The following is a 23,416-nucleotide window of genomic DNA, read 5'->3' as shown; positions in this document are numbered from 1 at the left end:
GTGACTGCAGTTTCTATTAATTGAATGGGACCTTGTTGGCATGACTTTGTGAACTTCTCCAAATGGCCCTTTCATTCCTTTGTGAATGTCAGACTTGTAAGAATCTCTGAAATGGTGGGAATCTCTAGGTTGATGTATGGGAGTTCACAATGGAAAAGCATACCTTTTCTAGGTTGGTTTATATAACTGTACCCATCTACTCCTGTTTACATTGGCTACTTTTTACATTGGCAGCCTCATTGGCTGCTAAATTTTAAAAGATAAACTATGAATGTTACTGACTAAAATTAGAATAACTTAAAAACATTCTTCAAAACAAATGTAATCTGATGATGAAATTCACTGAGTATATAGTAAATACATTGCCAAAGATATAGAAATCTCCATAAAAGAATATTTAAAAATCATCCCACGCTTACATTTTGTCCATCTGTGTCCTAAATTTGGTTCCATGGTTTGAGATACAAAAAATTTTCATAATTTTAATATAAAATCTGGAGAATAATATTCATGACCATATGCTTATCCATGTTCTTTCTGAATATGTAGTAGCAATATTAATGAACTACGTAATGCAATAATTTGCACTAAAGGAGATGATTAAGTTTAAATGGCCTTGTCCTTACTTACACTTTACTTCCTTAAGAAACCAGTGACCTACATTCAAACCCTCTGAAGCCTCTGAAGCCATGAATGAAAATAAAATTTCTTTAATGATGAGAATTTAAAAGTCAAAGGGTGCTATTGAATTAATGTAAGATCAAAAGAGAAAGTGTTATGACAGATAAAATCAGTAGAAAATCTTCACTTAAGTTCTGAACACTAAGAATCATAACTAAAAAGTTACAGCGGCATTTTCATTTATTCTGGACACACAAATAAGCAAAAACTGGTGAAAATGTTACATGATGGAAGTGCAAAATAGGATTTTTTTTCCTCTCAAAAATTTAGATTGACTGGGCGTGGTGGCGCATGCCCGTAATCCCAGCAGCTCAGGAGGCTGAGGCAGGAGGATCGAGAGTTCAAAGCCAGCTTCAGCAAAAGCAAGGCACTAAGCAAGTCAGTGAGACCCTGTCTCTAAATAAAATACAAAATAGGGCTGGGTATGTGACTCAATAGTTGAGTGTCCCTGATTTCATCCCTGGTACTACCCCCCCAAAAAAAAAAAAAAATTAGACTGTAGCTTTATACTTGCTTCTTATTGTAGTTGTTTTCACAAATATTTTACAGCAATAGATACCAAGATCATTTATTTTTAAAATTTTCTTCAATTAGTAAAATATGAAAATGTGGTCATTTCATATTTATGGTCATTTGACCATAAATGTGGTCAAATTACTTACTCTAGTTATTGAGTAAATTTGAAGCTAAGGTTAAGTTAGAATTTTTAATCACAATTAATCATAATTCAAATGGAGTAAAATTCATATTTATTTCTCCACAATGAATTTCCTACTTTTGGACACAGGATTATAGTTGACTGTTACCATTTGGAGTCTCAGTACTCTAATTATGGTCCACTGACCAACATGGTCACATCTACAGGAATACAAAGCCCCAGGCTCCAGCCTAGGACTACTGAATCAGTTTGCCCTCTCAATGGATATTCAGTGATTTTATATTCTCATTAAAGTTGGAGAAGCACTGATTTAAAACATTACTATATACTTTCTCATTTTTTTTCTCATAGGTAATAAATGCAAATTATTTACCAAGGTGGACTATAATAAAAACATTAATTTTGTCATAAATATCAAAGATCCTTTAGGTTTTTTATAAAAGTTGAGGCTAGGAAAGACACATTCCAGAGTGAGGTATATACAGTATCTATTTTATTTTCTAATAACTAGGGATGAATTTGTTGTGTTATACTATTGAAGATTTGAAATTATCCAAATACCTCAATAAGATCACAAAGTGTTTTTGAGCAATAAGGTATCAGAGATGAATTTTTATTTTCATCACAATGGATGCATACAATGTTTTCACATCCATCCAGTGCCATTAACTAACTAAAAAATTCCCGCTAAAATCAGTGCTCAGCAGCACACTGTTAGAAGTTATTTACAGTTTATAATTGGATTTTAGGCAGAGGACTGTTGTATGCTTTAAAAATCTACACAAAGGCAAAATTATATAATCAGAATTCTTTAGCCCCAAATATTTGATATGCTTCTTCACATAAAACAGACATAAAAGATTATAAAATTGTCTCTATCCTAATATTGGTTGACTATGTAAGCAAAAGCATGCAATGTTTGGTATAGATCAGAGAGGGAAAAAAAAAAAAAAAACTGTTGCAGTTTTCTTTTTATGCTGGAAACAAAGGATAAAGATAAAGGAAGAGCTAGATGCAGTCCCTCTTCTAAGTATAGGAGAGCAGGCTGTCGGGAAAAAGATGGGACTGTGACTAAAGGCCAAGGCCCATTGTCCTTCAGGTTGTAAGAACCATTCATTTTGAAAAGAAAAATTACTAAAAGTTTTTTTGCTCTTCAATATCATTCCCCAGGGAAGCTGGCAAACTGAAATCTGTTCCATTAATGCCAGCAGGGGAGTATATGTGTGAAGAGACTAAGTAAACATTTATTGTACCCGATGGCTCAATGAACTATCCACGTGAGTTCTTAAGAAACTTGAAAATTCTTGGCAGTATTTATACTTAGGATGAACTCTACAAATACTATTTATGGATGTCATACTTAAAATTTTTATTTTTGAGTTAGTTGAGGTTTTTCAATCCAAAACTGCTGGGCTAATCTGTAAGCATATCTCCTTTCCCTTTGGTAACAAGTTCATCTCTTAAAATGTTCTCTTAAACTTTTATGCTAGATTTTCTATCTAAATCAGTATCAAGATGTCTTCCAAGAGCACATTAGTAGCCATATATTTTTTAACATATGATGCTCTTTGTCTAAAGATGTAGAGGGTACTAGCCTAGCACATATTGTCCTGGGTCCAATCCCCACCACTGAAAAAAAACATTTTTTTCCCATGTTGACAAATGTAACCACAATGACAAAGTGTCTTTTGCCAAGTGTCTAAGATATGCAGATTTCTTTTTCGGTGTTTTACATGTTAATGAGCATAAGGTTTTATCCTATTATAAAAAAAGAAAAAAGAATAAAAGCCCTGTATATAGATCATACATTTTTGAACTGAAATTCAAATCCAACACTCTGGTTATGGTAGACTTACTCCACCAAAGTTACGTTTGAGTTACAAAAATCTTGTGAGGTCAGTAGGCAAAGGGTAGTTTTCTTTTCTTTATTCTGCTACAGTTGATATTTGTTCAGTCTGCATTTACATGAATATTTATTAGAATTACAGAAATTCAGAGCAGGAGAAATTTATGTATAATACAAATTAGCAATTATCAGGAATTATGGCTTTAGTGCCACTAAATAGTCTTAATTATTGTGGGTATTCAAAAGTATTTGTAATATGTGCTATCTTTATTGATACCACATGAACAATAAAAGTAGAACATTTAAATATTGGCTATTAGTTTAAAATACCTAGAATTAGATTTTTATTCTCAAGATCTTATGTGATAATTTAATACAAAGTAGATTCTTAGTCCTAATAAGGTATGTTTTTCATGTTTCCAAAAAGAGTTGATTTGTTTACATACATATATATATATAGAGAGAGAGAGAGAGAGAAGAGAGAGAGAGAGAGAGAGAGAAGAGAGAGAGAGAAAGAGAGAGAGAGAAAGAGAGGAGAAAGAGAATCCATCCAGATTAGCTATTTAAAATTTTACACTGTCATATTATATTGATGAAGGCAGTGTTTTAGGAAAGGTGGAACTATAGGGTAGAAATATACAGATATAACTTTTTAAAAAGAAAAGATAAACAAAAATGAAGAGTAGAAGGAGAAAAGGAAACTGCTTAACTTGATCCAAGTTACAATAGAATTAAATGATTCATTTTTTAATTTTTGTACCCTTTTTGCAGAGTGGGTCTTATGTATCAGTTCTTAAATGTGTTTAATTATTTGAAAGTTATATGAAGGAATAAATTCAGTAATCTGTCTCTGTTGTTTTAAAATACATCAAAGTTCCATGACCTATTAATGTATTCATTAATTTGATATTTGAAACTTAATCAGGAGTTAACTTCTTTATGAGAATGCCTGCTTTACCGATGTCTGAAGTTATATTTACTTGCATATTTACCCAACTTAAATTATTATACCTAGAAAACAGAACAAAAGAATGTCAGTTTTATTTCTTAAAATTATTATGGTTCAAGTTATTTGGAGCCTATTTTATTAAGAAAACGTCTTCGCTTTTATGGATTCATCAACTCATGTATACGTGGGTGTTTATCATAGTATTACTTATAACTAAGATAAAAAAGAAGTAACCAAAGTGGTCAATAAAGGGAATATGTACATAAGATGTGTGCATGAGGAAACACAGTGTTCATTAAGTCCAGCTAGAACCATAGTCACTGATTTACAAGGACCTCGAGGATGTTGTAAAAAGTAGTTACTAATATAAATACAAACATATCTCTATTTGTGTATGTTTAAGTGCATAGAAAGTGTTACAGAAGAACAATTTGAAGCTATTAATAGTAACAACTCAATGGGAAGTGGAAATAGGGTATTGAGGAAAACTTTTACCCTCAATTCTTTTATATATTTAAATTATTTACATTAAATTATAGTAATAGTTTAATTTGAAAAGTTTTATAATTTGAAAAGTACTTTATAGAATTTATAACCAAATTAACAGAGGACCTGAAGTTTATTAAAATAGGAATTTCAGTTGTTGCACCATAAAATGCACCTGAACATGATCAAGAAAATCATGCCTCATAATTAGTGGTTGGTGATTTTGTGGCCCACACTGATTTACCTCCAATATTCTTTTGTTCTTTTTGAATTAAAGGTCTCATTCGTTTGCAAGAACTCATCAAAGCTCCGTCAAGATATAATCTTCGACTTAAAATCCGTCAACTGCCTGCTGATACAAAGGATGCAAAACCCTTACTAAAAGAAATGAGAGAGGCAAAGAATTCCATGTAATCTTTGACTGTAGCCATGAAATGGCAGCAGGCATTTTAAAACAGGTAATTTTACATTACTTAAGTTAAATCCTTAGTCTCTTTATAAACTTACACTTGAAATATGATCTTCTTTAAAAATAAACACAATGTCATTGTTACAGTCAATTAAAAAAAAAACAGGGAAATTACCTTTGTGAAATTTTATAATACAAAGTGAGGTAATTGCTTTCAATTAATTGTCTTAAAGAAAATTAATATAAATATAGATACTCGTCAAAGCAGATTAAAGTTGTGAGAATATTTTCAAGTGCCTACAATACTGTTAATGAGATTATTGACTAATGAGATAGATACTTCTGTTTTATACTGAAATGAGGGAATAAACTACTAAGAGTCAATGACTGAATAACTCATCCATTGTAAACAGAGTAGGAAAAAAGAAAATAGAAATACTCTTTACCTGTTGTCTGCTGTGAGATGCTTTATATATTTAACATTATTTCATCCACACCACAACCAAAAGAAGTAAGGACTATATCTACTTTACACAAAAAAACTGAGTCTCGTTTCAGAATGACTAACTTGACCAATGCAAGGAAATGGCAGAGGGGTTAATGTCTCACCTAGATTTATTCCAGAATAAAGCAATGCCTACCTAAAAGAACACTTCAAAATTAATCAAATGAAACAGTTTGCAGCAGTAAAATAATGAAAAGTCAGCATTATTCAGACCAAACAGCAAACATGAAAAATAGAAATTATTATTCCTCTATATCTTGCAGGTTAGGGAACTGAAGTTGGGGGTTAAAATGTTAGTAGAAGGCAATATATTCACTAGGTAGTAGAGTGTAGGATTGAATTCATATCACTAGATTTTTCTTTCTTAAGCTTATTTTTTTTTAAATGCACCTGGGGGCTTTGGATTAGTCAACTATTTTCAGACCTCTCATGCATAGGATAAAATGTCTGCTGGAGAGTTATACAGATTCAAATGACAAATTATATTCCATTAAATATAACTACTGATAACAAATGCCTGCTATAACATGGTTAGTTTATTAAGCAGATGTTTGTCCAATATTCCAATATGAAGGTTGCTTTCACTATAGTAAATATTTAATTTGATTTGAAAATTTGCTCTAGTTTATGTTTGGTAGCAAAACATATGAGGGGTTTTGTTTTTTGTTTTTGGATTGTTTAGTAATAAATAAAATGATGCAATAAACTAACCACTAAAATCTAGAATTTATTTTTCACATAATTCCCAAACAATTCCTGATCACATTTCGAATACACAGATTGGAAAGAAGACCTTTCTCTGGCTCCCAGAGCACTTGACTATTCCAGTAACAGAACTTTATCCTTTTCCTCTTGGCTTCTTACAATATAAAGGATCAATTATCTTTTCTTTAAAGAACTAACTGACTTACTTTGCTCTCTGGAGGGTAAGAATACCTGTAAAAATTAGTGACAAAATTGGCCTATTGACTTTCTGCCTTCTATTGTGTATACCCATTATCATACACTTTTTTTCCTATAAACCTGTTTGGTATGCAAAATGAAAGCAGATCTAAAATAATATTTAAATATATTCAACAAAAAAATATTTAACTAGTCAATGAAAAACAGAACAATGGTAAAATAAGACTCTAAAAGTCGAAGTGCAACCAGTGACATTATCATACAACATGCACGCTCTGAGGACCAGTAACACTGGCAGGCCACATACAAGGTGGCTTTTGTTTGTTTGTTTGTTTTAACTTATCTCAGAAAGTATTTGTCTCACATTTGGATGTCAGTTATTCTAGAAACCAATTCAAGAAGAAAACAAGTAGCTTCCTTTTAGTAAAAGTGGCAGCGCATTCAATAGAAATCTATTTTATGGTTTATGCAATTTTCCTGAGATTCCTCAGCATCAGCTAATGTTGAAACATGGAAGAGATAGTATTTTAGTCAGTTTTTTTGCTGCTGTGACTAAAGGACCCAACCAGCACAATTGTAGAGGAACAAAGGTTTTTTTTAGGGGCTCACGTTTCAGAGGTCTCAATCTACAGACAGCAGAATCCATTCCTCGGGGCTCGAGGACAGGCAGGACATCATGGTGGAAGAGTGTGGCAGAGGGAAGTGACTCATGTGATGATCAGAAAGCAGAGAGACTCCACTGTCCAGATACAAAATATGTAACCCATAGCCACGCCCCCAATGAATCCCTTCCTCCAGCCACCCTCCACCTCCCTCCAGTCACCACTCAGTTTATCCCATTAGGGATTAATTCACTGATTAGATTAAAGCTATATCCAATCATTTCTCCTCCCAACCTTGCATTGTCTCACATATGAGCTTTTGGGATACACCACATCCAAATCATAATAGATAGTTTAGGAGTTGAATAGCAGAAATGTATGAGCTGTTAGCTAGTCTGGTCTCATTCAAGAGTAAATGTTAGGTGTATCCAGAAAAAGAGATGACCTTAATCAAGTTAAACTTGTTGGCTTGTTTGTTTATTTAAATTATCTATTTAAACTGACTGAGCACTTACTAAATATTAAACAACAGTGAGTTTGAAGTTTCCTTGTCTGAAAGCTTTAAAAGTGAGTGGAGCTTGTGACTGATTAGATTTTCCTCTGAAGTAAGTTGAGTGCACTAATTGGGGACATACTTCAACAGATGATTCCACGTTTATCCAGATATGTCACAGAGAATCCCCTAGGGGAGAGTCAAGATGCTCTGAAGTAAAACCTCACAAGGACATTCTATCACAGAGAAAAAAATAGCAATCAAGAACTTCAAAGTCTAGATCAAAAGTGTGAAATCAAAACCTCTAGATTAGAAAAATGGAAAAGCTGATGCAAATAACTACAATAGGAAGAAGTAAAATAAAGTTAAACCTAAGAGATATGTATAGAGATCCGCCCTTCCCAATTTTAAATCTTGAGCAGTACAATTTTGGGATATAACTCAAAGAATAAATTGTTCGCAAATTATATAGCTAGAAAACTGAATAAGCAATTTGACATACAGTATTTTTAACAGTACACCAGATTAATTTGGGAGATTTCTAATGTTATTTTTATTTTAGAAAAAATAATCTCTGATATTTCAAGGAGAGATGATACATAGCACAATCAATTTTCTGTTGAGGCTACTCTTTACTATTGGTACATAAAGACACTGATTTTATTTTTTGTGTGCTTTGAGGTATTAATACAGTTCATTCAAAAGTAGTAGCAAGACAAAATGCTATAAAATTAAAGGAAGATCCAAAGCAAGGTTTTTAAAATTATTATAAACTAATCTTTTAAGACAATATTCCTGTTGTTTGATTTTGTGTGTGAGATTGCAGTATAGGTACTTAATAAAAAATATTCTCTTCTATTTTTATTTATAGCTTTTTCTAGATCATACATCGTAACCCATAACTTATTCTCATTTTCAAAATCAAAGGCTGAGAGAAAGTTAGTGAAAGTCACGAACAGACCCCAGTTACCCATTATAAATTTCTTCTCACAGAGATGAAGAACTTGTAACAGTGCAGAACACCCATATCAGAAGCAAGCCGTCCTCTTCCCCACCTTCTCCTCAATGCCTTCCTACCAGTTACCAAAACACAATTAACCTCTGCCTCTTGGCAGAGGTTCGAAATGCCAAGGTTTTCAAATTATCAAGGAAAAGGAAAATTTTTAGAATGCATAGGTTCTAAAATGATCTATATGCTTGAAAATATAAATACATCATTTTATAAAATGACATAGATTATGAATGTCAAAGAAGAAAATAAAAATGGAATCAATTGGTTTGTAGCCCTTAAAATGGAATCGGGAAGCCATTATGAATCAGATCTCAGGTACTTTGTCTGCTGAACCTTGGAACTGAGGTTCAGATTCTGGCCAACATATGGACTGAGTCAAACTGCAGTTTTCCAAATATTGTTAGGCTCTGCTGACTTTTATTCAACAGATCCCTTCCCTCAAACCAGACAGAGACTGGGACCTCACCCAATCCCTTTTTTACAAGACAGCTTAACTTTTGCCAGCACTAATCATAATTCCTGATTAAAAACTGATTTAATTTCACACTCTCTACCCCTTGCAATTTAAAAAGATATACATTCAGCTGTGCTTTTTAAAATCTCTGAGCACTTAGTCTAGCTTGAATAGGTGTATCCCCAGGACAATCCTTACTTTTGCAGCAGTAAACTCTGTGTTTTCACATTGGGTGTCCCCTAATTTGCCTTTTAGGTTGACACTTCTAATCCAGACTCTAAGAGTTAGAGGCCTGGAGTCCATGTTTACTTATCTTGTGTTCTTGGGCAATTTATTCATCCTTTTTATATATTTCTCATTTCATCAACTGTAAAATTAATATAATAGAATCTATTTTATAGGGGTTTATGATGTTTAAATATGCAATATGCTTAGAACAAACATACTTTAGGCATAACATATGTTGTTTCTAGCCATATATCCGGGTCACTATTTCTCTCAGTGTTCTTTGTTTCTATACCATTGAATTGTTAAAGAAGAATCAAGGACGGTACTGAGGTGTCATGGAGTGGTTATAAAGAGGAGAAACCCTCTACACATATCCAGCAGGAAAAATTAACACCCTTTGAATAAATAGATAATGTAAATTTTTATTTAAAAAAGGAAATTTTATTTTGCTTAGGATAGTAATATCATGAGTGTTATTGTTTTATATATAATTGTCCATTTAAAAAGTATTATTTGATGATTTGATTTCAAGATTTCCTTCCTATGCTCATTTGCAGTTATTTTCATTAGCCAATGTTTCTCACCTTTTAAAACACTTCCTATGTTTCATTTTTCCCCCCACAAATCTCTCTCCTTTCTTAACTGAATGACTTATGTTGTAAAATCACAAATTTTATTCTAGTTAATTGGCTAACAACTACCTATAAGCATTCTATACGTAGAATGCAAAAACCATAGCTAGGGCAGCTACTAATGCTAAAGGAATTTGTGTAGTTAGTAATTTGTGGAAGACTATCATATGCACCTGAGAATACTTATTTCCTTTTAAGACCTCTTCATTCAGTTTTAAAAAATTAACTTTTATGTCATTGCCAAGTGTTGTTCATTGATAAACAATTATTTCAGAAGTATCTTCTATTTTTAGAGGGGAAAATTACATGGACATTTCTCATTGGTGGACATTTGAAATCATAAGAAGCTTTTCTAAGATTGATAGTCTAAAATTAATTAAAACTATAGAAAAGTGAAACAAAAACACTGGTCAACTGGTCTATTAATAATAACAAAATATTTCTCTAATTATAGTTTTTAAATAATAGTGGTGATTTATATTTCCTTTAATTTGAAGAAATGGCTCTAAAGTACTGGGGGTAAATGGCCTTTGACTTTGTATTTTGTGCACTTTATAATTGAGTAACACTGTAATGAAGACACTGCAAATATATGGAACTAAGATATGCTAATTTCAGGTTTGTGTCAAATTTAATGCTTCCTTTAATATGTAAAGCCATAAGCTTCACAATTGCAAATATTCGACCAATAGCTTTTCTATCAAAAGAACTTGGTCAGGAATTCCTTTAGTAACCCCTAATCATTTTTAACTACTGGGAAAAGATTTAATTTAACCCAATATTGATGTAATATGATATTATAGGTTGATTATTATTCTACTATTTTGTTCTCATCTATATTACTGATATAATGTATTTTATACTATATATCTTCTATATTAATTTTTATATGTTCATTTTTTATATTTAGGCATTAGCTATGGGAATGATGACAGAATACTATCATTACATCTTTACCACTTTGGTAAGTAATTTATTAAAACATAAGGTATATTCTAAATTTTATTATTATGATTTTTTAGGATGAAGAATGTGCTTTTGTGATGAGGTAGTAGAAATTTAGAACATTTGTAGTTGTACTTTATTTGGATAAAACCCAGAAGGAATTATCAGAAAGAACTCATAATTTTGGTGGGAGGATGATGATTTTAAAATAATATCATTTCAGATATCAATTCAAAATTTTATATCTTATTTTTATATTGCTTCAGAGGACTTTCAAACATAATGAATTTTAAAGTCAGTTTGCTGAAAAAAATCAATGTTTTAGAAGAACACAAATTCTTATGTTGTTGTCTCATCTCTATTCATTTTGTGAAAATCAGGTTTATGAAATTGCCCTTTGAGGAGATTAAATTTTCTATCTTTGTTTTTATCCTATGTTTAGTTTGGATTTTTTTAAAAAGTCAATGTGCTTAATTGCAATTAGAAACAGTTACCTTGATATTTGTGTTCACATATTTTTCCTTATTATAATGAAAATATGACTTTACCCTTTAATCAAACCTATTTACTGTTAGCTTTATTCTTTGTTAATACATTGTCCTGATGTTTCTTCTTCTGTGAAGGAGTCTGTATCTCTTTCATTAATTATTTTCCTGCCCATTTCCAAATATGAGAGCATTTTAAAATTTGGGTCTCCATCTTATTTTCGTTTTCCTCTTTACTTCCTTTAGAATTGGTATGTGTTTATAGAGTTCAATTATATCACCTTTCTTCAAATGAGGTCTCAATGTCCATAAGTAATATTCTTAATAATCATATAATATCCGTTCTGCCATTAAGATAATTTAAAAATTAAGTTTAATGTATTGTCTTCCAAATTGATTCCCCTTTTGATTTCCTTTAAAGTTCATTATCTCTGACTCCTGTATCCACCCAAAAATTCTGCTGACTTTTTTTTTTCTCTGAAGTGTCTCTAACATCCATCTTTTCTATTCCCACAGTGACCAGTTTAATCATTGCTCTTTCTATCAATTCAAGTTTCCCATATGGTCTTCTTACTTTTGGGAGTCTTGAAGTCACCAGATCAAATTACTAAAATTCAGTTGATTTCAATAGGTTTTCATAATAATAACTCTTTCCTCCAATGGAGATTCATATGGTAGGTTGTATTTTACTAATAAATATCAAGGTTAGCCCCTGCTATATCTCTACATGTTCTTCCTAGATGACTTTTTATAGCTTGTAAGACACTAGTGGTAGGAAGGTAAAGAAGTGAAATTCTTCCCTTATCAGTAAATCACATTTCAACATTGTTGCAATACCACTATACCAAGTCATACTATTTTGAAACATACATCTCTAAATTTGAAGAAAGAGAATGAAACAACTACTGTAAGATACATATAAATTGGCCTATACTTGAAAGCCCTTTGTACTTTGATTCTAACCTAACTTCCCTGTTTTCTTTTGTTCTGATTCTTCTTTATGGATTCTCTTTAACAACCAATGGATCTAGATGTGTTCCTTGAATAGATATTACATTTTCCCCATTTCGTGTCCATATTCACATTCTCCTATGCCATTTTTGTCTATTTGAGGCGGTCCTCTTTAATGGCAGATATAGAGGAAAAAGATTTCTTCTTTCACCTATCTTAAGTTTACGCCTGAGACCTTATAGCAAAAGATAGATTAACAAGACAAAGGCAAGATATTTACTTAATATAAATTGTATGTGACATAGGAACCTTCAGAAATTAAGACCCAAAGAAACAGGGAAATCTGTCTATTTTAATCTTTGGTTTGATGAGAGGTGGACAGTTGTATAGAAAACATAATTGAATAAAGCGGGATATAGTCTCTTAAGATGGGGGGCAGGCATAGTGGCATGCCTGTAATTCCCAGTGGCTCCAGAGACTGAGGCTGGAGGGTCTTGAGTTCAAAGACAGCCTCAGCAAAAGTGAGGCACTAAGCAACTCAGTGAGACCCTGTCTCTAAATAAAAATATAAAATAGGACTGGGAATGTTGTTCAGTGGTGGTGTGTGCCCTTGAGTTCAATCTCTGGTACCCTCCCCCCCCCCCCCAAAAAAAAAAAAACAAGACAAAAAAGATGGGAGAGGATTTAGCAATGCCGGTTTTGTTCAAGTTCTTCTGTACTTTCAAGGATTAGTCAGGATTCCTCTCTAATGAGGGTCTTATGACCTTGCTAATTTTTTTTCTTTTTTCTGAGAACAATTCAGGCCAATGCCAGTTGCTTTCCACTGGATTTTATTCTTTTATCCAGCCTGTGTAGCTGTGCAAGTCCCAGGCAAAGCTGTGTGCAGGACCAATGGCATGTTATCTTGCCTTGGATCTCAATATTGTCCAGAAAATCTGAGGGTTAGCTAATGCCAACTAGAAAGAGGGCAGAAGTCCCACATGCTGTGTGTTCTCATGGTGACATCCAGCTCCCTTGATAGCTTTGGCCCCACACCTCCTGGGAAAAGTAAAGGGCAAAACAAGAGCTTTCACTGTATGTGGACTGGAGAGGGCAACAAAAGCAGTGCTCCTATGGTGAGGTCCTTGAAAGGACATGAGAAAAAGGAAGTGCAAGGTTTCTACAACCAATAAGTGCAATATTCTTAACTTCTTTACTCACCTTTCTTATACATATTACTTAGAAATAACATTTCATGATCTGTCTCTTAAAAGCAAAACACAAAATCCCAGACAAAACAACCAACAATTGGTGATAACTAGATAAGCAAGCAAGTCATAAACAAAATTAGTTTAAAGTAAAATATGGTTGCATAAAATATAAAGGCAAGCTGTCCTTAATGTGGAGAAGAATCGTCTTGCAAATCTTGAATTTAAATTATATAAGTGAAGTACATGTACATGTTAAGCATATTTGTATTATCAAAGCATGAGGACAATCTATTTAAACCTTGGTCATTTGTGATATTTAATATCACTTGAGACACAATGGTGTTGAATATTCTAAGGGAAGCAAGAATAAATGACTGTTTTTCAATATATGCTTGTGAACACATTCTATTAATAACAGAAAGAAATTTGTCTTTCAGGACCTATTCGCTCTTGATGTAGAGCCCTACCGATACAGTGGTGTTAATATGACAGGGTTCAGAATATTAAATACAGAAAACACCCAAGTCTCTTCCATCATTGAAAAGTGGTCAATGGAACGGTTGCAAGCACCTCCGAAACCCGATTCAGGTTTGCTGGATGGATTTATGACGGTATGAATAACCATTTAAAGATCAGTTTGTATGTTCTAAATAGTATTGCATAAGTTATTAAATCCTCTGGGTTCAAATTTTCAGATTATTTTGACAGTAACAGCATGATATCAGAGCTACTCACTGCAAATAATTCTATTAAAAGTTTTCTAAATCACTTTTATTTGACAAGGTTACACTTTCATCCAAGTAATTCAAAATGCATTGCAATTATCATTAGGATACTACAATGTGGGGTTGTCTCTAAAGTTAATTAATGCTATATAGAGAAAAAATGAGAGTCTGAATTTGTTGAATATCCTTCTGATCGTATCTATCAATATAATTTCTCTTCATCATGATATTTTTAGATGCTATATAAGTGACTTACATTATACAAATGTAAGTCCCTGTGCTTACTCATTCTTTAAGGCTCAGAACTACCAATATTCACATTTGTCAAGTTTTAGTTTAAAAAAATAAAAAAAATATTAATGTATAAACTATAAAGAAGAGCTCAACCTTATGTAAATTTACTTGTTTATAACAATGCTTCCAATGAAAAACCAATATAAGTCATATAATAATTTAAAAATTTCCAATAACTGTACTAAAAAATACTGATCAAAACACAGGTAACAAAAATCAGTGTTAATAATTTGTTTTACTTGAATTGTTATATTAAAAACACTATTGTTCTTTAACCAGGTGATTGAAATTATAACTATCATAAGGTAATTTTCCTTCTTCTGCTAAGTCTTTGAAAGTTGGTCAGAATTTGACACCAAACATATTAATTCAAACTTTAGTCACATTTTCTCAGTAGCCAAAATGACTAGTGGCCACCTTACAGAATAAGGTAATTTTATACTCTACCATTTTAAAAATGTATGAATGCCTATCTTTTCTCATTAAATACATTTTCTAGAGACAAACTGATTGCTACAATTTATGAAACAGCTCCATATTTGGGCAGTATTTGCGTTTCATAGGTCATTATCACCTGCTTTTAGGAATATTAGTCTAACCACTTTACAAATGTGGAATTCTCTATCTTTGTATCTAGAAAATCTTTATGATTGCCATTTTTTCATTTAATTGCTTCAGTTGGGGCTTCAAAGAATATTTGTAGTTAAGGAAAGCTTTTTTCCCCTTAAAAAGAGATATAGTAAATTGAGTGTCTTCATAGACACTGTGAATAAAAAATGGATAACCTTAGAACCAACTTTTAGATGAAAAAAAAAAAACGGATATTGGTTTTCTTTTAATAAGAAAAAAAATAACCTTCTAGGATTTGAAAATATCTTATATCCAACCTTAATTTTTAAAAAAATAATATGAGGGATAATTTAATTTCTTTACTTATAAAGAGGTAGTTAACTACTTCTAGTAATTTGGTCTTCAGTCTAAGACATATCTTATGATTTATATTAGAAGGAAATTAAAAATGAAAATATTTCCCTCCAAAGCATTTCATATTTAAAATGAAATGAAGTCTAGAAGAATTCCAAAACTAGTTTGAAGATGGTGAATCAAACTTTTGGAACTTAACCAAATATTGTTTTTTTTAAAATAAAATGTATGTTATCCTTCAAATGATTATTATAATCATGTGTATATTTTTCCATATGTTCATTTAATTTTCTTTATAATTCTTCAATTTTGTTATAGGTATCATTTCTATTCAAAAACAATTATTAATTGGTATTAGGGAAAGTAAGTCAGTAGACATCATGACAATCTTAACCCTTTTATACTCTGAGAATTGTGCTGGTTTCTCAAAAGATTAGTGTTCCTCTTTATATATAAGAATCATAAAAATTATAAAATGTTACTTCAGCATTCTACCTCTATATGAGTTCTGTGTGAGTCTACATGTCATCCTCTGAAGTGAAGTATTCCTTAACTTGTAGTAACTTGCAGACTATTGAAAAACAATGAAGTTATGAGGAAATGTATACTCATTTCTTGTCCAGGCATGTGGAGCCCTTTAGAAAGACTTAACCTCCAGAAGATGGAAAAGAAGGCAGGATGTTAGGAAGAATGCAAGTCTGGGTTCCATATTTCTAGCCAGGAGTCTATTCTTCCTCTGTTCTGCTCTTTTGATATTGCAGATGATTTTGTGGTAGTAAATGAATGAGAGAATAAAAATGGAATGCTGAAAGCACTAGCCTTTGTCTAGGCATTGAATAAGGACCATGGAATTTTTAGAATTTCCAGTGCAACAGTTTTTCCTTTGGTATAGTCCTAAAATGCTTCTCACGTGGCATATTACACACACACACACACACACACACACACACACACACACACGTATATATATGATATATATGCATATATTATATATATATGAAAGTTCTTACATAGAAGAGATAAATACTCCTTCATTTATATGTTTTTTAAATGTGTTTATCAGTGCATTATAGTTAAAAATAATATTGGGGTTCATTTTGACATAATCTATATGCATAGAATATAATTTGCTCCATTTCAGTTCCCAGTATTTCTACTTTCCTCCCTCCCCTGTTCCTCCTCCTTTACTCCATGTTTTCATTTGAGTTATTTCAAAATGTAAGATTTCACTAGAAAACTTACATGAGAACATATTTTTTAAATGAGTGGACTCAGAGGAAGTTACATGAGAACTTTTTGAATAATACTGCATATCTAGAACAGTACACCAGCTATTATTTATTATGTGTATAAACACAGCATCAAAACCGAAATATTTTGAAAGTAGACTTGAGGTTGATCATTAAGATAAAAATTTCTTCCAAAATAAATGCTGCTTAATTATGTTTTTACAGTTTTCTTTTTGAAAATGTGATAATAATTTTAAAATATTTTCATTATATAACTTTATAAAATAACAAAGATTATACATACAAGTTTTTCATTATATAACATTAATTCTTAATTAAAATACTATATGATTTTTATAAAGATAAAACCAATATGAGATCTTTATTAAAATCCTGGCATATTTATGCCTTGTATGAGTATTTTCTCTCTTTTCCATTTATCATTGTATTGTAAGCATTTTCAAAACTTATTGTATGTTTAGGAAGAGAAATCAATAGGCTATTTCTACCATGAATGAATGAGGAAATTAGGAAGAGTTTAGTTAGAAAAGAAAGAAAAGGAATTATAGCCTGGCAATATGGCTTTGGCAACCTTTCCTTCAGTCAATTCATGAGATCTCAGTGTTTATGTATTTTTTGTTCTTTTCTTTCTCCCTATAGCTCCATAAAGAAATGGGGCTATCAGCAAAGTTCTTAGTGCGTGGAGCAAGACCTATTATTATCAGTATCATAGTCATTTGCCACTATGTAAGATCATAGTGCTTAGACTTTCACAACCTTTCTTCATGTTTGAGCTATAAAAGGCAGCTGTGAATTGGATTCATAAAAGTTTTTCTGGTTGAGTTAACATCTTAATTGACCCCTGAAATAACTGTCGATCAGCTAAATGACTACTGAATACAAGACCATTTCTCTGGCAATTGTCGTTTCTTCTTGTATGGGCTTTGGGCTTCATATTAAAGGTATTGATACTGGTTAACTTGATACAGTTTTGATCTTTACTTAGTACAAACACAACCAATGAACCAACTTCCATAGTACACACAAGCCCTATCTAGTTAAAGAAGCCCAATTTCCTTCCTTCACACATGGGCCATATTTTTACCCACATCTTTTTTCCCACTTCTTCCAGGCCCCTACACTGCCATTCCATTGGTACTTTAAATTTTCCTCACAATTTTCCTTATTTTTAAACTATTTTCGTAATGTTTATCTTCTATTAAATGTCCACATCTTTTCATGCTTCTGGAGGTGTGGAAGTTCTCTTCTGTGAGCATTATCACTGTCCTTTACTTCGTAATCAGATGATATTACTCCCCATCCTCTATCTAGACACTATGTTCCTTCTTTCAGCAATCACTATAGGTTGAAAATTTAGTTTTTTAACCCATTAGAGCAGTGGTTACATTTATTGTTGATCTATTGAGTTTAAAGCAATCTCAACTCAAAAGAACCAAATCAAGTACAAACACCTTAATGTACATTTTAAACAGTCTATCTATAGCCCTAAAATCCTTCCTAGTGATCCCAATATATCTATGCATATTAATATTAATATGCTGTGATCCATCCCATGTCTTAATGATTATCATATTTGCTTGTGCTGATAAAAATATAATGCATATTCATGTATAGTATAAATTTATGACATAAGTCAATAAATATGGTCATTTGGATTGCCATAGGGAAATTAATATTTTAGTAATTTAAACTCTGGATAGCAACAGCTATCTCCCTTTTCTTTCTTCTAAATAATCCTAAATTTTACCATGTCAATATCTTTTTAAACTACAATCATCTTTTTATCTACAGAGATATGCCTTAGTTCAGAAATCAGTGGAATTTCTTCTGACTGTTGCAAGTCTTCTTACAGAATTTTCACTCCTAACACCTCTCTCCTGCTCTCTAGTGTTATCTTTCCACAATTTTGCTCATAGCTCCTTATCATTTATCAGGTGAAATTGAGCTCATTTCCAAGCTTCCAAGGCCCTTCATGATTGAGTTTCTACCTCCTTGTTGAGTCTCCTATTGGTTCATTTCCTGTTTCAGTAAGCTTTTGTCTCACCCTTGATATGTCGCCTCTCATCTTTCATCACCTATGTTTAGCACAAGATGTTCCCATTGTCTGACTGACCTACCCCTTTTTGAATGCATGACACATTCCTGTTTATACTCTGATTTTAGATTATCTGTTACCTGTATTATGAATTTGCTCTAAGTCCTCTAGGCACTTTCTGTGGTCCAACATTTGTTCACCTTGAGTATAACTAAATAGAAATTTAATGTTGGTGATTTTTTTTCATTTTCACTTTCCTTTTTCAATAGATTATAAACTCTTTTGAGGCAAGAACTAGATTGTGTCACCTTTTAAGGCCCTGCACCTAGTTCTGTGTCTGGTGCAGAGTAGATGCTAATAATAAGAGTGATTGCTTGATTAAGTAAATATGCATGTTAATTGATTTTAATCATATTACATCTGAGTTCTAATCACTAGACCCTCTCACTTCCCCAAATATAATCTGGAGAGCTTTTTTATTTACCTACTTGTACTTTATTATCAAGATATCTAATCATTTGGAAGATGCAAATAAATTAGTCTCAATTAATTTTTTGAAAAACACCTTAAAAAGTGAAAACTTAGAGATGATTTTGATTAAACAGTAAAAGTTTACTGAGTTAGAAGAGTTCTTATTCTCTTTCACAAAGGAAGAATATTCATAAGAGAGGTAAATATGTGTTTATATTCTAATGCTGTCCTGACAATTACTTACATAACAGAACACAGCCAGGAATTTTTAAATATGTTTTTTTTTTATCATTTATTTATCTTAAATTGAAGATAAATGTCTCCCATATACAACTCAACAGAGGTTTGCTCCTGTGCTAAAGTGGAACATATTATCATTCTGTTACTGTACAAATACTTAGTTTTAGGAAAGTCAATGAAAACAAAACCATAGAGAGATCTAATATGACCAGGAAGGCTTCTATTACTGCTAGAACTGCAAACTTGCCCCTGCTATTATAGTTCTCTTTTGTCAATTAAAATAAGAATAAATATAAGAATCTGCCAGACAATGGATCAAACTAGCTCACTATTTTATTTTTTAATAAATAAAATTTAAGTGAAATCTCCTAATTTTTATTGTAAATATTAGTTCATCTTAATTGTACAGATTAATGGGTTTCACTGTGATTTTTCCATACATGCATGTATCATGATTTAATCAGAGCCATCCCCTCCCACTATATTCTTTTGCCTTCCCTTCCCAACCCCAGTCTATTTCCCTTTCCCTAGTGTGTTGCCTCTACTTTCAAATTTATTTTTATTTATTTCCCTGCAAATGACATGATTTCATTCTTCTCAATGACTGAATACTATTCCATTCTGTACAGATACTGCCCTTGGTTATCCACTCATTTGTTCACAGGCATCAAAGCTGAATCCCCAGTGTGGTTATTGTGCACAGTGTCACAATAAAGATAGGTATGCTAGCCAGGCACAGTGGCACACACACCTGTAATCCCAGCTGCTCCAGAGGCCAAGGCAGGAAGATAGATAGTTCAAAGCCTGCCTCTGCAAAAGTGAGGCACTAAGCAACTTGGTGAGACCCTGTCTCTATATAAAATTAGGGCTGGAGATGTGGCTCAGTGGTCGAGTGCCCCTGAGTTCAAAACCTGGCACACCCCCGCAAAAAAAAAAAAAAAAAAAAAAAAGATAGATATGCAGGCAGATCATTTATGTGCTGACACCATTTCCTTTGGGTACACACCCAGGAACATGTAGGTAATTGTATGTAGTCCTATTTTTCAGTGTTTTTTTTTTTTTTTTTTTTTTGAGGAACCTCCATTCTGTTTTCCAAAGTGTCTGTAGTTTACATTACCACCAAGAGTGTACAGAGCTTCCTTTTTCTCCTTCACCAGTATTTATTACTTTTTGTTATTTTCTTTTTAATTGTGGTAGTTTGTTTTTTTGTGTGTTTTTTGGGGGGGGATTATAATGGTCATTCTGACTGGTGAGGTGAAATCTCAAGGCTGATTTTATTTGCATTTTTCTGGTGGGTAAATATGTTGAACATTTTTTTCATATGTTCATAGATCGTTTGTACTTTTTTTGAGAAGTGTCTGTCAGATCATTTCCCCATTTTCAATTGAATTATGTGTTCTTTCAATGTTAAGCATTTTGAGTTCTTTATAGATTAATTTCGTTACAAACCTTAGTCAGATGAATAGCTGACAAAGATTTCCTCCTATCTGTAGGGTGTTTCTTCACTGTGTTGATTGTTTCCTTTGCTGTGCAGAAGCTTTTTAATTTGATGTAATCCCATTTATCAAATCTTGCTTTTATTTCCTGAGCTATTGGAGTTCTATTTAGGATACAACTCACTATTATATAATCAACAAAACATTTTGAAAAAGTTCATTATATCAAATATGACAGTAAAAAACCAGAAAATAACTGAAAATGTAGCAAAGTAATGAACTAAATACCCTTTCTTTGATCAATTTTAATTGTGGGTATGTTGAACATAGCACTCAGGATTGGAAACCAAGCTCTCGGGTTTTAGTGATGTACATAATGTCACTATTTCTTCACAAAACTAGAGAATTGACAATATCGGAGATAGTTTCTTTCCGGTTGCATTTCACATCTTTGTTGGTATAAAAATTATATTCAAACTTTGTTGCTTTTCTCTCAATTTTGTATTTTTTGCTCTAATTCTTCGTCTTCCTTTGAATGCATATTAAAAATCCTACTTTCATATAATCATAATATTTTGTGATAATGAAGTACAAACATACATTAAAAAACAAAGTTTCAACACATTATAGAACTAATTGCTTTATTTGATGTTTAAGAATTGAAGAAGCTCTCCTTCCACAAGATAGAATGAGATTCCACTGGGCAATAGTAGAACAATGGGTTTTGAGATGTGGAAACAAATTGACAGAAGAACAGAAAAAGACCTGATTAGATGACGTCATGTTACCTCAGGACCCCCATCTTTGTTTTGCCCGACAAGGGTAAAGCAGAACGCATTTCTTTATTATGCTCATTTGGGAATGCAGAAATATCATTATTTCAGGAAAAATCTAGTCTCTTTGGTGCTGTATCTCCTTCCTTAACGTTTTAGTTTCATTATGTTGCATTTAGCATGTATAATTTTAACACATGCAGTATATTTGCAGGGATTTTACCTAACTTCTTACCATTTTGTTGAAAAATGTGAAACACTCAACACTTATTAACATAAATATATAACCACTAGTTTTATTCTTGTCATTTTCTTAGAATAAATATTGTGGGTCCATAATATCACCAAATACAACAGAAATATTTGTACATGATTTCAGAGTATGTAGTGAAGTCTTAAGCATACCATTTATTATATTTATATATGATTGATTTAATGAATGGTTAAAGGACAGTGAGTATAAAGTATGAATAACAGAATAATACTGTTTCTTCACTTACTATACCAATTCATCTTCTATGATGTACTAAGTTGCAAATTAAGTCTAAATGTATTTATGAAGGCCTAAGAACCTTCATTGTTCCATTAACAGAGAACATTCTGATTGTCTTCGCTCATTGTGACATTAAATAATCAGCATTTATCTAAAGCTGATAAAGACATGAAATTTCTATTTTAAGTAATTGTTCCTTACATGAAAAATGGTAGTTGCAGTGAAGCATTACCTTTAAAGACATAGTTTTATGACAACTTTTAAGCTTTTCACTTGGAAAAGAAAGACTGAATAAAGATGCTTTTTTCCTCTCCTCCCTGAAGAGCAAAGATACTCTTCAAAGTGATGATATAATATCATACAATACTACTTATAAAGGATAAATGTGTATTTGCTTACAATTTTCCTTAGCTTCTTATTTTATATTTAAAGCATAGGGGAGGAAAAAAACTTTACTCATGTTAGGTTCATTGACTAGAGCCCTATAAATCACACCACCAAAAGACAAACTGACAAGAGATATACAACAGGAGTTCACTAATAGGTGCATTACACATACACACCAGTGAACCCTGAGATGAGTAACTGCAAGGGATAGTTACAACTTGAGTTTATATACCATTCTCACAAAGATAGTAATTTGTGGAAAGTGATAAGACAAAGGAATAAGTGGCTACCTGTTTAGAGGTTTAAGGTGGCAAACTGTGAGAATGTATATATATGGGGAAACTAAGGGAAGCTAAAGGAAAGTTAATAAAGTTTGTTATATGGGTTCATTTGCTGGGGTAGGGAGTTTACTAAACCCTCCTATTTCCTTCCCATATAGATTTTAATTTATAAATAGAGATTAGAAGTCAGTATCTGACCCCGTCCAGCGGCATCGATTTGGCATGCGGGGGGGGGGGCGGGTGACAAAGGAGTAGCGAGGCTCTTGAATTCGAAAGGGTTTATTGTTGAATTAGGAAACCTGGGAACCCTGGCTCTCAAACCTGGAACTTGAACTCCGACCCCTGAACCTGAACTCCAACTCGAACTCCAAACTCCGAACCCGGAGCTCGAGGAAAGCTGGCTTATATCCCCTCCAGGAGGTGAAGGGTAGGGCTGATGCCAATTATGTGGAGATTAGGCGAGGAGCTAGCTGCCCAATCATGGCAAAGGTCAAAACGAGCAGGCAAGATCAGGAGCACTTGGGAACACTTGTGCACACGTTGTGTGCGTGGACTTAATTGAATACGGCCAATGATAAATCACCTGGGTGTGCTTATGTTAATCAACCTCCTCACTGCCGATGTGACCAGAACAACTTCTGGCTGGCTGCCAGGTGCCATCTTGGTGAGTCTGCATGG

At 32.6% G+C, this 23,416-nt stretch overlaps 1 protein-coding gene across 1 annotated transcript in view; it reads left to right on the top strand.

Moving 5' to 3' along the window:
* The window catches only part of GRIK2 (glutamate ionotropic receptor kainate type subunit 2), a 677,480-nt gene that overhangs the window by 277,984 nt on the left and 376,080 nt on the right, over window positions 1–23,416 (top strand). Inside the window, exons 6-7 of the mRNA XM_079148658.1 lie at window positions 10,769–10,822; window positions 13,867–14,040. Of these exons, the coding sequence (XP_079004784.1) occupies window positions 10,769–10,822; window positions 13,867–14,040 (228 nt within the window). The remainder of the gene's footprint in view (window positions 1–10,768; window positions 10,823–13,866; window positions 14,041–23,416) is intronic.

The sequence above is a fragment of the Sciurus vulgaris genome (assembly GCF_902686455.1).
Source record: "Sciurus vulgaris genome assembly, chromosome: 7".
Classification (NCBI taxonomy): domain Eukaryota; kingdom Metazoa; phylum Chordata; class Mammalia; order Rodentia; family Sciuridae; genus Sciurus; species Sciurus vulgaris.
This window is presented reverse-complemented; position numbering and strand designations above follow the sequence as displayed.